General features: G+C 38.9%; 1 protein-coding gene across 2 annotated transcripts in view; it reads right to left on the bottom strand.

Moving 5' to 3' along the window:
* 14-3-3epsilon (tyrosine 3-monooxygenase/tryptophan 5-monooxygenase activation protein epsilon) overlaps window positions 1–16150 on the bottom strand; it is a 36333-nt gene that overhangs the window by 18849 nt on the left and 1334 nt on the right. For both annotated transcript variants that reach the window (XM_068362530.1, XM_068362531.1), the window contains exons 2-3: window positions 7556–7755; window positions 6104–6228 (exon numbers count right to left, since the gene is read on the bottom strand). In XM_068362530.1, the coding sequence (XP_068218631.1) occupies window positions 6104–6228; window positions 7556–7755 (325 nt within the window). The remainder of the gene's footprint in view (window positions 1–6103; window positions 6229–7555; window positions 7756–16150) is intronic.

Here is a 16150-nt window from a genome sequence, read left to right as displayed (position 1 = left end):
CTGGGAAAAATACAAATTACTTTAAATTTGTCATTTGTTCCTTCTCAAACTGCAGTACAAACTATTGTCCTTTAGTAGAGGTTCATCCTTAGGAAAGAGAAGTCCAGCTTTGCCTAACTGGTTGGTTAACACCCCAGGACCACATTGTTCAGTCTGGATAGAAGACCAGATCAAAAGATCCCTGCATCCAGTGATCCAAGGCTGAATGACCTTAATGCCTCACACGGTAGACTTTTTCATACAAGAACCCTATCTGCAATTGGAACAAAGTTCTTTTACAGTTAATATACTGTAAGTATTGGGCTTGCCACACTCCCCCTCAAAAGAAGTGAGGGAACTTTACACTTTTACTGACTATTATTACTAAACTGGGGAAGCTTTACCAGCCCAATGAGTCAAGCTTAACAATTATTATTATTATTACTATCCAAGCTACAACCCTAATTGGAAAAGCAAGAGGCTATAAGCCCAGGGGCTCCAATAGGGAAAAATAGCGTGCTCACCTGCATTTAGTCTGTTCTTGCTCCACAAAATCTCACCGGATTATCCAGAGAAGGAAAGAGGGAAAAAGGCCAGTCATTCTCACTAACCTAAAATCTCAATTTGCACGACGCCAACACACGACCTAAAGAGAACGTATCCAGGGACGTGTCTGCAATCCTGAAGATATGCTGTGAAGGGGAGTCTGTCTCTTCCAGACATGTGCTTCAAGTCTTGGCTCGTTCTTCCAGAGGGCTAAAGTAACACAAATCCCTCTGATTTCCTGAGCTCTAGGAGGATGTGAGGTTAATGTGTTCAGTTCACTCCATGTTCTTTGGAGTCTCTACTGATGACTCTACGAGTCCAGAAAAAAATAGGTTTCCTTGAGATTTTCTACTTTGTCCTCCCTCTGCTACCAAATAGATTCTAAAAGCATGGTCTACATGAGCTTACCCCTCTGATGGTCCAGCACTTTGCTGCAGTAGAGGGGCTTGAGTGTCTCAATGATGGGCTGGGCAATGGCGGAGGGGTAGTTTATCTACCCTGGCAGGCTCAACCATACCGCTAAGGCCAGTTCTGAGAGACCAGACCAAGACTGGACCCCCCCATATAGGCCTTCTCCTTTATTTAAGATAGGCAAAGGCTAGGAGAAGGAAAACTCCAAAATCACACCAAACAAGACCCCAACGGCGGAGCTTCCCAGCGCCGGCGGAAGAGGGCAATGCCTGTCGGGCAGGCAACAAGGCGGGCCTTGACATAACAAGAACCCGGCAGCCCGATGCAACCAACATCGGAGAAGCCGCCTGTCTCATATGTCTTGAGCTGCGGTGAAAACGGTGTGGGCCAAGTGTGTGTGCGTGGCCGTTACAAAGCCACGACCACCCAAAACAATATACCCAGCTACTGGCATTCTGTCGTTTATCAGACATAAGCACCCACCCCATTGATAGGAGGCTGATGGCTAACGACAGAACCCAATACCCGGACACGAGTGGGCGCCGCCGCCGCCGACGACATGAGCTTATTTGTTTGATGTAGAACCTCATTGCCCTTACAGAAAATATTCGCAGGTTGTCAGGTTATCCATCGTTTCCTTTATAGGTGATACTGAAAAAGAATGAAACCCAGTACTTTGTTTTTTTTTGCAACAATTTTTTTTTTTGGGGGGGGATAACGAAATTAGTCTCCGCTGTCATGAATGTCACACTAAGTACGATAGGCATGTAGTTTTCCCCTCTCCTTAGGACAAGGCGAAGAGAAATACTGTTAAGAGAGAGAGATCCTGGTCTCTGGCTCTTGTTAAGGGTGCACGAGAGGCCTTATAGGGTGAGCAAAGGATCCTAGTCACATTACAAGTGAGGGATTTTATTTCTCTGTGGGGTCTATTCCTCTTACGTCTGAAGACCTGGCTGAAGCTAGGGCAATAGCCTTTAACCACCAAACCTTTGAAGTGTTTCTCATCTTGCAGTCTGCAATTAATGGAAGAGAGGCTTCGAGTATAGAAAGTGTTCCTCCTACGACACCAATCAGCAAAGACTGCCCACTTTGCTTAGTAGACTGCTGACAAAGACTTCAAGCATCCAGTGACTTGTTTCACAGTCATTGTGAAGTCTCTCTCTCTCTCAGGAGATGGATAACCTCCAGCCAATCAAACGAACTGTAGTGTTTTTTTACGTGTACTTGACATATGAATTGTACCCAGCTAGGTCTCTCTCAACTTCTGTTAGTAGACATAGTAGGCCAGTGTTCTGGAGATTGTACAAGATAATGTCTCTTCTGATAATTACGGTAATTTCATTAAGAGATAAAATGGTGGGAAGGAGTACTTGTTGAGGCCATCCCATGGGTGTTGGAATACACTCTCCAGTGCTGCTGCTTGGCCCAGCACTGATAAGCAATAAACTGAGATTGCTGTTGAGGTGAATGGTAAACCACGTCTAGTATCGAGGAGTGCATGGTAAACCATGTCTAGTATCAAGGAGTGCATGCTTATCACCAACTAGCAAAGGGGGTGAGAAATTGATCCCCCATTGCTTGACATAAGCCACCATTGTAGTATCGTCTCATATCAACAATACTGACTGACCTTTCACGATGTCTTAGAACTGGATCAGTGGCAAATATGGCCCTTCCAACTTTTTAGGTACTGATATAACTTCTTATCCAAGTCCTACGTCCAGAGACCCCACAAAGTTAGGATGTGTGCTCCCCATGCATCTGAGAACAAGACAAGTTCTAGAGGAAGAACTTGCAATGGGGCTTCTTCCACCATGTTCCTATACTGCAGCCATTTAGACAGAGCCTCTTGGATTTTGTATATCACTCCGACTAGCATAGCTGAGGAGTCAGATTTTTGCTGCCAATTGGATTTGTGTGGAATCAGAAGTTCCAGAGAAGACAAATCCGACAAGTCTCTGCCGGTTCTTCGTTGAGATTCCAGTGTCAAGAACATCGCAACTTTTCTTAATATCTGTAACCAGTCCTGTGATGGGAACAATTTGCCTTGAATCGTTTAGAAGTCTATTCCTGATTTGGGGTGAGAGCAGAACAGACTTCTCAAGATGATGTCGGATCCCTAGATCCTGACAAAACTCGAGAAGGTGCTTGTGTAGTTAAAATTGGGATTTGGACTGCAAACAGCCAAAAGTCGAGGTAACGAAGAAGTCTCATCTCCATCACGTGAGCCCAAGTTGAGAGTAGTGTGAGTACCTTTATGAATAGTTGAGGTGCTGTGGAAAGTACAAAGATTGAAACCTTTTTGTTCCAAGAATAAATAGAGAAGATAATTTTGCGAATTTCAATAAATACGGATTTAGAAGTACTGTACAAGTATTCAGTGTCTATGGATAGATTTAAGTCGTCGTGTTATATTGCTTGTAGGAATGTGTTGGGTGTCTCCATCTTGAACCTCCTTAGAAGAGAGCTTTCCGAGCTTCACCCCGGTTATTGACTTTCCTAATAAGTACTAAAATTCTCAGGAAAGAAATCCTCCTCTTCAGGTTTATTGGATGTCAATTCTAAGCCCTCGTGTCAGCAGGCCTCGGGGAATCGGCTACATGGGAGCACTCCGTAGGTTCGGAGGAAAAAAAAGTCTGCCCTTTTCAATTGCAATGGCTAATGGAGAAAACGTACGCGTCTCTCTCGAGACGACGAGTGTTTGTTCTTTGTCTTCCCTATTCCTATCTCCTCTTCAGTAGGGAGAGAAATAAAGTCACAGTACATTTGGCTTAGCAAGGGTCTAACTCATCTGAAAACTCATGATTCTGTCCTGACAGTGGCAATAGTTCTGCAGCAAACTTCTGAGATACCTCAATAGGTTAACCATATGCGGAGGATCCTTGACTGAAGCTCCTTAGATATACCAGAGAATAGTTTTCTAAAGTCTTCTATCGGAACTTGACTACCTCCGATAGAAGACTTTAGAAAACTATTCTCTGGTATATCTAAGGAGCTTCAGTCAAGGATCCTTCGCATATGGTTAACCTATCTCAAACTGCAGAGGAGCAATACACAATTTCAAAGAGGGGGGGGGGGGGGTTGATAACTTGCTGTTGTGTCATTTTCTTGCATATCGCAATGGGCATGCCCTGAAACACACTATGAAAGTGTTCGAGATACCGTTCCTTCATCTTTTCTCCTCGAATTACAAAAAGCTTCGGCTGGAGCTAGCTCAATGGCTAGGATATTCAAGACTGGGGATCAGAGGTCGTCCTAGAGGCATAAGCCTCCCCTTTTCTCTGAAAGTAGGGTGTCTTATCGACTTGAGTAAATGCCTCTTGAAAGGAAACGTTGCCGATCTTATTGGGTTAGCCCTCTTGACTAAGTTTCGGAAGGGGGAAGGAGAAACCAATAGAGATATCACCCTTGGCTACATCTATCACAGTTGAAATCTTCCCCACTGGAAGGGCAACACTCATTGCACACATTACAAAAAGTTGATGAACTTTAACCTTACACGTGAAAGGTCCAAAATAACGGTCAGGCAATGCTGGACATGTCATCTTACCAGATTCACTCACAATTATACTGTAACAAGAAAAAAAAAAGTATATTACAATGCACTGTACAAACCTTCCGGCCTGTTAGAGCATATTTGGCAAAACATGTCCAAAATCTAACCCAATGCCACTAATGAGACTGAGTGGCTGTTGCCAGAACCTTGAAAATTCTTTACTGGCTGTTAACAGCTGTTGCAAGAATTCACCCCTACTAAAGGACTAGGGTTTGTGTTTGTGTAGGAACAAATAAGTAATACTATCATTTATGTCAAATCTGTCACTGGAACTGACTTTAAGGATTCTTTCTTATAATTAAAATCTTATTTAATATACTAAAAATACAATAACATGAAATTAGAAAGAATTTGAATGACAAAATTCTTTAAGGGAGGTCTGAACATTGACATTTACTACTGACCAAAATTTAAACAGCCATAATCTTGACCTATTTACAACTGACCACTTCATGCAGTAAAAACAACTGAAACCACTAAAGGAAATCAAGGCAAACAAAAGGCAACAAGAAGTGAATAGACTTTTTCAAATACCTAACAACCAACACTTAAACAATTGCAGCAGAAATCTACTCTCAAAACCTACTGAGTACAAGGTAGGTAATAATACAAATACATGAAGTGTATCTAAACTTAATTCAGCAACTACCATACATGCATGCAATCCAATATTAAAATATGATCAGTCATAAAAATTTCAAAGTTACACAAAAAAAATATTTTCGGTTTTGTTATCGGCATTCTCTCTTTACTTTAGCTCCATGCAACTCATACTGGTGGCGCTAATATTTAGAAGCCAAGCTACAAAATGAATATGTTGGGGACATAAAGAAACATGTTAATACTGTCAATACTCGTGGGATTGCTCAGAGTAAAAACTTGAATAAAAATACAAATGGTGGCTGTAGATATGTAACCATACTTGCGATACAAAGAACTACACACACAAGCAAGCTGCAGCATACAAAGGATCCAAATTTGCTGGTATAATTCATGGATTGCTTAATACATATGACCAAAACCTAATAATGTCGCAAGATTTCTCAAGAATGAGAAAAACAAAATACTACACAGCTATACCAAAATGGGGGCCATGACAAAACATGAACCCCATCCTACTCTAGGGTAGAACACTGTGAGTGGTCACATCACGAGCCATGTACTGTGCACTTCAAATGGAAGATCCACTTCACAAGAGAATTAGTGGGTTACCAAATCAGGTTACACAAATATCAACATAAATGCTTGTAGGGATACAATAGGTTACCAAATAGCTGCTCAGACTATCTTACTGTTAATTGTGATCAATGCAATGATGGACTAAAAACTAGATTAAAAGTGCTTACTCACACATCACAAAAATAAGTACTATGATGATATCAATGCTTACCCTTGTCCTTTAATGAGTCTTGCAGTAAGGACTTGAAACTTATAATCTATTTACACAAAAAAAAAATCATAAGATGATAACAGGGGAAAAAATAATAAAATGAAAGGGAAAAAATTAAAGGACATACAGTACACCTATCTCCTAGACGGCATTACACGATTTACTCACCACGATAACATACGAAACTATAAAGGTTGCAAAATGTTTCAACTATCACTCACCTATGGTAATCTCCTTTCATCTTGTAAAAGAAAACTCTGCTTTCTCCAGCTGATGCTGTTGGAATAAGGTGTTTGTCTAACAACCCAAGGATGTCGGAACAAATGTCCTTCAGCTCCTTCTCAACCTAAAAAAAAGAATAATAGAATAAAGAACACAATTAAGCTATTATCTTCAGTATAAACATAACCTTATTTGCATCAAACAGCGAGATTACAAATTAATAAGGGTAACTAATTTTTCCATGAATTAAAGACTACAAAAGGTCCACAGCTTACATACAGATACCAACAAGTCCAACTGAAAATAACTAACAAAGAAATACTGTAATAAAATATATTGATACAGTAAGCAAAACAACATTTGTAATAACCTGGTTGACTTTTGTATTTTATAAAAATGACAGACCTATTACCACTAGCATAGGCAACAAGACCATGACCACCCAAATTGCTACCCTCCATATTAGTACCACTGTCAAGCAAGCCTATGTGTACATTGCTAGACTTGTGTTTTTAAAGTTACCCTTTTGAACTCCCAATAGCTAGAGAGTACCTTTGTCATTTCCTTTCATGTGCTGATCTTGGTATATCTACTGAGCTTAGCTATTGAATGTACTAAGAATTCCCAGTGCTTTTTTTTTAAATAACTAATTGTAATAAATATAAAAATGAAATCATACAAATTTCATTATATAATCAGATGATTTTGCTATATGAGCTCCATTGGCATTGAAATTTAACACATCAAAATTTTACAAAATAAAAAGCCTTAAAGATAATGTTACTTTACTTCCTTTTTCACTTATTTTACATTTTAACAAACATTAACTTAATTTTTATACATCTTAATCAATCTCTTCACCTGTTACATTTGTTTTCCTGTTTGTGTTCATAGACACTTGCTGCCAACATAGTGCAATAAGTTAGCATTAAATAATAATACTAAGCAGTTGATAACTAAAACTTTCTGAACAACATTTAGCATGTTACTAAATAGACACCCTGAACTAATATGCAGGACTATGAAATTACCGCATAAACTGTAACTTTACACAGTACTACATATTCTCGAATATCTTACTCACTGCACATTCGATTTGTATCTAAGAGACTTGCTGTACAAGCTATAGATTAGGACAGGGAAATGAACTAAATATCATTAACAATTACCATTATGATCATACTTTTCCTTAGAGTTCTCTTGCTTGAGGGTACACTCAGACTCCTATCCTATCTAATTTCTCTTCTTGTTTTGACAAGTTTTCATAGTTTATATAGGAAATATTTATTTTGATGTTACTTTTCATAGAGTATTAATTTTTCCTGGTTTCCTTTCCTCACTGGGCTATTTTCCCTTTTGAGGACCCATGGCTTATAGCATCCTACTTTTCTAACTAGGGTTGTAGCTTGGCAAGTAATAATAATAATGATAATAAATAATAATAAACTAACCTGTGTCCTGTATGTGCGAATCATTTCCAATTTCTCTTCACCCCCTTTATTTTCTTCTTTCTGTTCTATGGACGAGATGATCCTCCACGATGCACGTCTAGCACCGATGACATTTTTGTAAGCGACTGATAGAAGGTTTCGCTCCTCCACTGTTAGTTCGACATCCATAGATGCAACCATCTTCATGGCTTCAACCATCTCTGTTGGGAATTACAAAAAATAATTAACAGAAAAAAATTACAAGTATCCTGTACATGTACAGGCGTTTTTAATTAATTCACAAAACAAACTTAAGTAAAAAAAAATTCTCTAAATACAATAAAAAAATGTTGACCTGACTTCTGAAAAAAGGCACAGTATATGATCTACTTGGTGAACCTAATTACAAATTCTATTCTTTGGTAAAATAGAAGGACTAAAATATTATTTCCTTTCCAATGAAGACCTGGGGGTTAAAATCAAAGTTTAATCAGATATACACAAACCTGCATGTTTTAATCAATCTAATTTACAGGGTTCTATGGCTTGAATTTAATCAAACTAAATTCTACTCAAAGTCCCCTTTCCCCATCACCTATTTCCAGTTTTGGCTGGAAATCAGCAAAGGGATCTTCACATGGCTGATACTATATACCACATATCACGAATTAAATTCTCAACTCTTAAAATCAAAATCACACACACTTATTGCAAAGTGCTGCACCGTATTATTAGTGAAACTACAAATGAAAACTGAAGCTAACAGAACAAGGGATGTCAAGAGGCCCTGGGACACCAGCGAGGGACAAAATTTAAAGTTATCCCAAAAGCAAGAAATCCAATGATTCACGGCTTTGAGTAAACATACAAATAAAACCAACCTAAACGTTCTCTTTCACCCCTGGCCATCTAAATCCCTGTAACATAAGTTTGAACATACAGTACAAGTCAATCAGACTTTACATAATAAAAATCCTAACATCATTGGTCAAATCAATGATGTGGACTGTGGTCACCTACACAAGTGAATAAGTACTAGTTCAAGAAACACTAAAAAAAAATGTCAAAAAATAATCTTAATTTTTGCTAGCTACAGTATACATACACGAGTCATCTAAATAGGTTTCCTCCATTATGTTTGGCTATGACCAGAATTCCTAAATTTTTTGGATTCTGGTAACATTGTCAGCAAGGAGCAGCTACATCAGTGTGACTTCCCCTGCTTAAGGTCAAGAATTGAGGGGTGGATAAGACGAGAAATTTTTACTTTAAATGACACTTAAGGTTAGTACAGCGAGGAAAAATAAAAATTTTTTAAAAATGCAGTTTATTCCTTCGTAAAAAACGAACCATCTTCATTAGGAGGGAGGAAGTCTCAGTGAAAGATAGGGCATTTGATAGATGTTTGACCCAAAAGATTATAACAAGGACAGTCTCAACAGACTTGTAAGAGAGGCTGAGTCGAGATGTCAGCTTCATGAGGAAAAAAAAAAAAAAAAATTGAGGGACTGAACAATCTTTTTAATGATTTCAGTACAGTATGTTCAATCTTTCCAAATATGTAGGAGATATTCTCAACTACATAAGTGGTCTTCTATATCCATACTCCCAAGGAAGGGAAGTTCAGAAGAGATGAATGAAATCATTCCACTCGTATCGTACGCACTAATGCCAAAAATAACTGATGACTGTGATACAGTTAGCAGTCCTATAAAGGCATAAGTCTCAAGACTATTTTTTGTGCAGCACCACTGGGCCCAAAAAGAGCATTGATTTATTGATTGATTTTGGGTTTTCTGGCATCATAACACCGAAGGTTATTGATGCCAGCCCAAAGAGAAAGTATCGTGTCATCTTTTCAATAATGTGCGTGGAAAGTGATTTGTCTCTTCCAAACACCAGCACTAAGGACTTATGATAACGAGTGGTTCTTGCAATAGGGTAAGGTTGCGGCAACACCATGTACAGCATGAACTTTGGGAGGGAACCCAGTCGGCAATTCTTCCAAAGATTCAAACTTCAAGTATGACTCCATGTAACCAGGATTTGGTATTTTTGGTTATCCACTTCTTATTTCGACCTGTCCTTAAAAACAAGTTAGGGATGGACAGCCATATGGAAGCAGTTCTTTCAAGGTAATGATGAACTGTCCAGATCATCAGTTACCTCCTTGATCGCAGAGATGAAAAAGATCTATTACAGTACCTTTAATTGATGGATTTTGGGTCATAGCAATAAACTCCACAACAAAAGTCTGACATATCTTTCCATCCCATAAAGTCAGAAAACACGATTAAGTTATGCCATGTAACAAGCTCACTCTCTTTGAAGAGGCTATAGCTAGAAGACAGACAGTCGTTGAGAGTAAAGTCTTTATCTGATGCTTTGTAATGAAGTTTAAAGGACCTCACAAACTTGATCACACTCTAAAGCGGAAGTTTGAGTTCCCGATGTGGGCAAGATTGCTCAAAGTTCTTCAGCTATGTTAACCGTTTAGGAGAAATCAATTCCCTTCAGTTTGAAAACCAGGGCTAAGGCCAAGCAAGCCTTTTACTGCAATGACCGAGGAAAGTTTCTCCTTCCATAGGAAAATTAAGTCTGCAATCATTGGAATAGTGGCCTTGAGTGCAATACTTCTTTTACAACATTAAATACAGAAAAGTTACCATTTTACTTAATAGAACAGACTGGCTAGTTTTCTCCCTGTATCACCACTGCTGGTCCTTTGAGAGGGGGGGGGAGGAGAGAGAGATGAAAGAAGATTTATAATGCTTGAGTTTCTTAGGTAAAAAACACCCCTCTCACTGTTCTAGTAAATTTGGCAAGTACCGACTCTTTCCGTTAAGGATGGAGGTACTCCAAATAGAAGCTGTCTGGTGAAGAACAAACTCTAGGGCTTTTGGTTCTGAATGTTCTAATTCCCCATACTGATTTCAATTTCAGCAACATCCTTGAAAACTGATAAAGCTTCAACTTCCACATTCTGCAATTCAGGTGCTGAAAATAATGACGGAAGAAGGGAAAGTTTTTCACCTGATATTCTCGGAGACATGTTTGCAGCGTCCGTATAATTCAGTTGGGGAATTTTTTCTTTACTGTAAAGTACCTTGATAAAGTTGGCCAATGCAGTTTCGAAGATCGGCTAACCTTTGTGGGTTCTGTGAATCCGATTAACAGTGTGAGTTCGGTGAATCATACACTTGTTTATGCAAAAGTTCTTAAGTGTCTCTTGCCCGTTGACAATGGTACGTCAATTTTAGAAGTCCTCCTTTGAAGCTCTGGAAAATTACTGTCAATAGTACGAATAACCACCTAAAAGATGAGAACTTAGCGTATCACCAACCCTGTGTACACACCTAATCAAGCCCATGATCTTCAAAACCTGTTGAACCCTTTAAAAAGAGAGTCCTCGATCGTGATCGTAGTCAGATAGGGATCTCTAATACTGGGATTCATCGTGGCATTACTTGCCTCTCGTTTCTTGAAAGGTCATGAATTCTTCTGCTAGCCTAAAAAAATCTTTCCCCTCATTTGGGTCCTGTAGAAGAGATAAAGTAATAGACCAGAACGAGGAGAAATCCGATCAAAATGATTACGAGACTCCTGAACATGATGTTTGGGAGACACTAGAAGATTGTGGGGAGGAAGAAAAAGATTCCTCCGGTATATTCCAACGAGAGAGTGTATCTTTTCACCAAATAATAGGCCTGGGAGTCTGACTTCCATCTCGTATGTGGTGGACAGATTCGAAAATCCATGGTCTGTATGACACGAGGTCATGGCAAGTATGGCTCCGCTGCCAGTTTCCTCTCACAATGTGCTTCTCTAGGGTTAAGTTCAAATTTGGCCATAGCTACTGATTTAGGGACAGGTATAGCAGAGGTTAATTTAATATTATCATTTCTAGATTGGTATGAAAGGGTATAGGAAGTCTCAGTGTGAGGAAAACTTATTCCCGCTACATCAGTAGAGTTGTTGTATGTGAGATGGGGCGTCTACTTGTTGACGTGTAACAAAGGAGTGTGACTACTTGTTCGCACTTCCCTGACTGATGTTAGTGGTTAAAATCTTCAATATCTATAATTACAAAAAATTAAAATGATTGAATTTCTTTTACTTCTTACGGGAAAAAATGTTTTGAAATACAATTACATGCTCACTCTAAACGAGAATTAAAACTTGTAAACAAAGGTTCTACTGTAATCAAATTGGTAACCTATTCACCATCGTACTAGAAAAGAAGAGTTGGGCTAAATTATGAGGAAAGATTAATACTTATCGAATACAGCTCAAATTAGTTTGCTAAAACTAACATAAGCTAAGACCCTACATATAACTAAAATGACTGCAGTAAATCATGTAGATATAGAGCTTAAAAGCACCACATATTTCATTAAGCAATGGTTTGAGCAGAGGCAGTGCCAATTCGAGGCTTTTAAGGAAGAGCTGCATACGATCGATTATCTGCCCAAACAAACATAAAGTTGGAAATGTCAGAACATAACGACACTTCAAGCATATTCAATGCTTCAATTCAAAGTCTACAAAGACTATGTCATTATTTTTCTTGGAAAAGTTGCAAGATTAAAATGATTAACCCTTTCATTCTACATTGAGTTGCAAGATTAAAATGATCAACCCTTCATTCTACTACACAAGAAAACTAATTTCATTCAATAATATGAATAAGCATATGGTTCTACTGTACTTCATATTGTACTCTTTTCTAAGAAAAATAATACTAGCATCTTCCTCCAAATTAAAAACTCCATTCAATTCTTTTCTGGTCTTTAATCTTTTTTTCTTTTTGTAAATCTTTGAATGTAAATATTTTTTTTTGTCCAATAAACATTATTATTATTATTTAAAAATAATCCAAGAAGAAACCCACATGGAAACGTGCATCCAAATATAAAAGATCTTAAGGTGAATGGTCCTGGGTGCATTGGTACTGATTAATAGCATAATTATGTCTTCTTCATCCATATTGTTTTAAACTGGTTGATGTGATTAAATCCTTGGATAATGTTAGCAAGATCTTAATTTCTATCTGGAACAAAGTGGAACAGTTGAGTACTATGCTAATATTACTATGCAGCAATGAGTAACAATGTGGAGAGAGGCTTTTAGGAAGTTTTAAGTTTTATCTCTCATGAAAAGAGAGAGGGAGAGAGAGAGAGGGAGAGAGAGAGAGAGAGAGAGAGAGAGAGAGAGAGAGAGAGAGAGAGAGAGAGAGAGAGAGAGAGAGAGAGAGGAGAGAGAGAGGGAGAGAGAGAGAGAGAGGGAGAGGAGAGAGAGAGAGAGAGAGAGAGAGAGAGAGAGAGAGAGGAGAGAGAGAGAGAGAGAGAGGAGGAGAGAGAGAGAGAGGAGAGAGAGGAGAGAGGAGAGAGAGAGAGAGAGAGGAGAGAGAGGAGGGAGAGAGGAGAGAGAGAGAGAGAGAGGAGAGAGAGAGAGAGAGAGAGGAGAGAGAGAGAGAGAGAGAGGGAGGGGAGAGGAGGGAGGGGAGAGAGAGAGAGAGAGAGAGAGAGAGAGAGAGGAGAGAGAGAGAGAGAGAGAGAGAGAGAGAGATACCAAATTAGATACTGATATACACATGTATGAGAGAGAGAGAGAGAGAGAGAGAGAGAGAGAGAGAGAGAGAGAGAGAGATACCAAATTAGATACTGATATACGCATGTATACGAGAGAGAGAGAGAGAGAGAGAGGAAAGAGAGAGAGAGAGAGAGAGAGAGAGAGAGAGAGAGAGATACTGATATACACATGTATACATGAATGAGATATACATGTGTCCCAAGCCTTACATGAAAAAGATGTAAGTATATGTGTTTATACAGTGAGATCAATGACCTTTTTAAGAATACTATGGACTCATAAATTGTTGTGCATGATCACTGAACTCTTTTATAGGTGACGTGTCTTAGCTCTGATAGGTTGTGTCTCAGGCCATTTGACAAGAGTACGTATACAGTATTTCCATCACAGGGGTGATTTCCACAAATTTCGTCATTTCAGCAATATTGACAGACCAACAATGTATGATTTGCTCAGGAGAGGCAGTAACACTGAAGCACTCACAAGAACAATAAGGTACTCGTCTGAAAAGCACCTGGCTGTGTAACATGTATTCACGAACCTTTGCTATGCTGTAAACTGAAAAAAAAACCCGTGTTCCAGTCTCTATCCATCGACAGGACACATGTAAACATTGAGTTTTCAGATATAAAAGAATATTTATCTGCTGGTTATTTCCACAAGGATACATCATTCAGAGAACATCAGTAGGGATTAACACAGGCCTAAAGGTGATAGTATGAAACGCCCAAAGGGAGGGGAAAGTATGTCGTCTATGGAAGGTAATGGAGGGGAATGTAGTTCAAAGCTTCTGAAAGTTATAATTCCTTTTCAACATATACCATAGTTAGTAGGCAAAGAATAAACTTGGGAACAACAACTCCACAAATTCTCCCCTTTCCTCACACACCTGACAAGACTTAGATAACCAAAAAAATCCTTCACCAAAGGGGTTAACAACAGCACTATATTAATTCAGAGGTTAATTTCCTCCAGGTAAGAGTAGAAGAGAGACATTACCTATGATAAAAAGCTCCTCTAGGAGAAAGACACTCCAAAAATAAACCATTGTTCTCTAGTCTTGGGCAGTACCATAGTGCCTGTCTTGGGTTAGAGCTCTCTTGCTTAGGGGTACACCCAGGCACACTACTTGTTTCCTTTCCTCACTGAACTTTTTTCCTGTTGGATAACATCCTGCTTTTCCAACTATGGTTGTAGCTTAGCAAGTAATATTAATACTAGAGCACCCAGAACGGAATCTTAAATTTTCTATTATTTCTTACCCTCACTCTTCAATGGGCCACACCTCAAAATCTAAACCTAGTATGAATGCCAATGAATTTTGACTTTAGAAATATTACTACCTGTCTCTGGTATTTTTAAAATCAAAATTGAAAACTATACAATACTTTACCCTTTTTAGCTTTTTTCCAGAACTAGGCTAATATGACTTATGCTAGTCTAAAATGTTCTGTACATGAAGTGTATTTCGCTTATGGTTATGCAAGCAATTCAAGCATCATTTACATAGCTCAGATTATTTATTATCAGACTAAGAGTTGTGGTGGCCGATGTAGTAACGTCCCTGACTGGTAAATGCCAGACTGGGGTTCGATTCCAGTTCAAAACCTAGTTTCTTCGGTTGCTGCAACCTCATTATCTTTGTGAGCTAAGGATGGGGGGTTAGGGGGCGCTTATAAGTTTATCTGCTGAGTCATCAGCAGCCATTGCCTTGGTCCCACCTTGAATGGAGAGGGGGCTTGGGCGCTGATCATTTGTATATATGGCCAGTGTCTAATAGAGCAATGCCACTGCTCCTTGCCTCTGCCATTCATGAGCAGACTTTAAACCTTTAAGAACTGTGAACAACTGTGCTCCTAGAAAAGGGTGTTGTTCAACTTGATTCAACCCTTAGAATTGGTTACTAAACTAATCCAACCCGTCCAACATACTTCGAACTTGGGTTCTCAAGTTGATATTACATGTAAATAAAATCTGAAAGCAAAATGTAGGAAAAGGCGTAGGGAGGAAGATTAATAAGTTTAAAATCTCTAGCATTATACAAACTTAACAGTAGTGCCTACGATGTAGAATCTGAAAAATGCACAGGACAGCAACTCCCCCATTGGGAAGTCGCTGGGTTTTAAAACTAGGAGCCTTTGTATATCAACGGCCAGTTCCTCCCGTGTGGATTAAGAGGAGACCAAATAACGTAAACTTCCCCCCTAACCTAACAGATGTGTCCTTACGTAACGTGGGTTATAACGCCACATTCTTAGTCGGCCGTCATCATACATACAAGTGGCCGCTATCAAACATACATCCTTACAACTGCATCCTATGGAGTGCTGACCTCGCCCACATGGATGCCGCTATCAAACATACATCCTTACAACTGCATCCAATGGAGAGCTGACCTCGCCCACATGGATGCCGCTATCAAACATACATCCTTACAACTGCATCCAATGGAGAGCTGACCTCGCCCACATGGATGCCGCTATCAAACATACATCCTTACAACTGCATCCTATGGAGTGCTGACCTCGCCCACATGGATTCCAAGTTTCAATCTTAATCAATGGGAGGATCTTGGCTATTTTAGTCAAGGGTCTAAACTTAACTAGATATGTTACCGAATTTCCCAGATATTCACGTAGACTTGAATCAATTGAGATGGTACGTAGAAATTAGGATTATAGCCTGACGACACTAATCCCTAATTTTGACAAGTATAAATAGCTTATACATTAGGTTAGAATATTGGCTTCACATATTTATCGTAACCTAAAATGTAATCTAAGGAATTGACTTAAATCACATATGGCAAACATCACGAGTGCTATGCCAAGTGAAAGACGGTTAGAAAAAATTTTTATAATTTCTTACATCAGACTGCACTTTACCCAACTTGCATACATTGGTATTATAATAAAATACGGGGCAAACTTTACTTATAAAGAAATTGGGGCATAATTATATATATATATATATATATATATATATATATATATATATATATATATGGATAGAAAACCTCCTGTT

This window comes from Palaemon carinicauda, chromosome 39, assembly GCF_036898095.1.
Source record: "Palaemon carinicauda isolate YSFRI2023 chromosome 39, ASM3689809v2, whole genome shotgun sequence".
Classification (NCBI taxonomy): Eukaryota; Metazoa; Arthropoda; class Malacostraca; order Decapoda; family Palaemonidae; genus Palaemon; species Palaemon carinicauda.
This window is presented reverse-complemented; position numbering and strand designations above follow the sequence as displayed.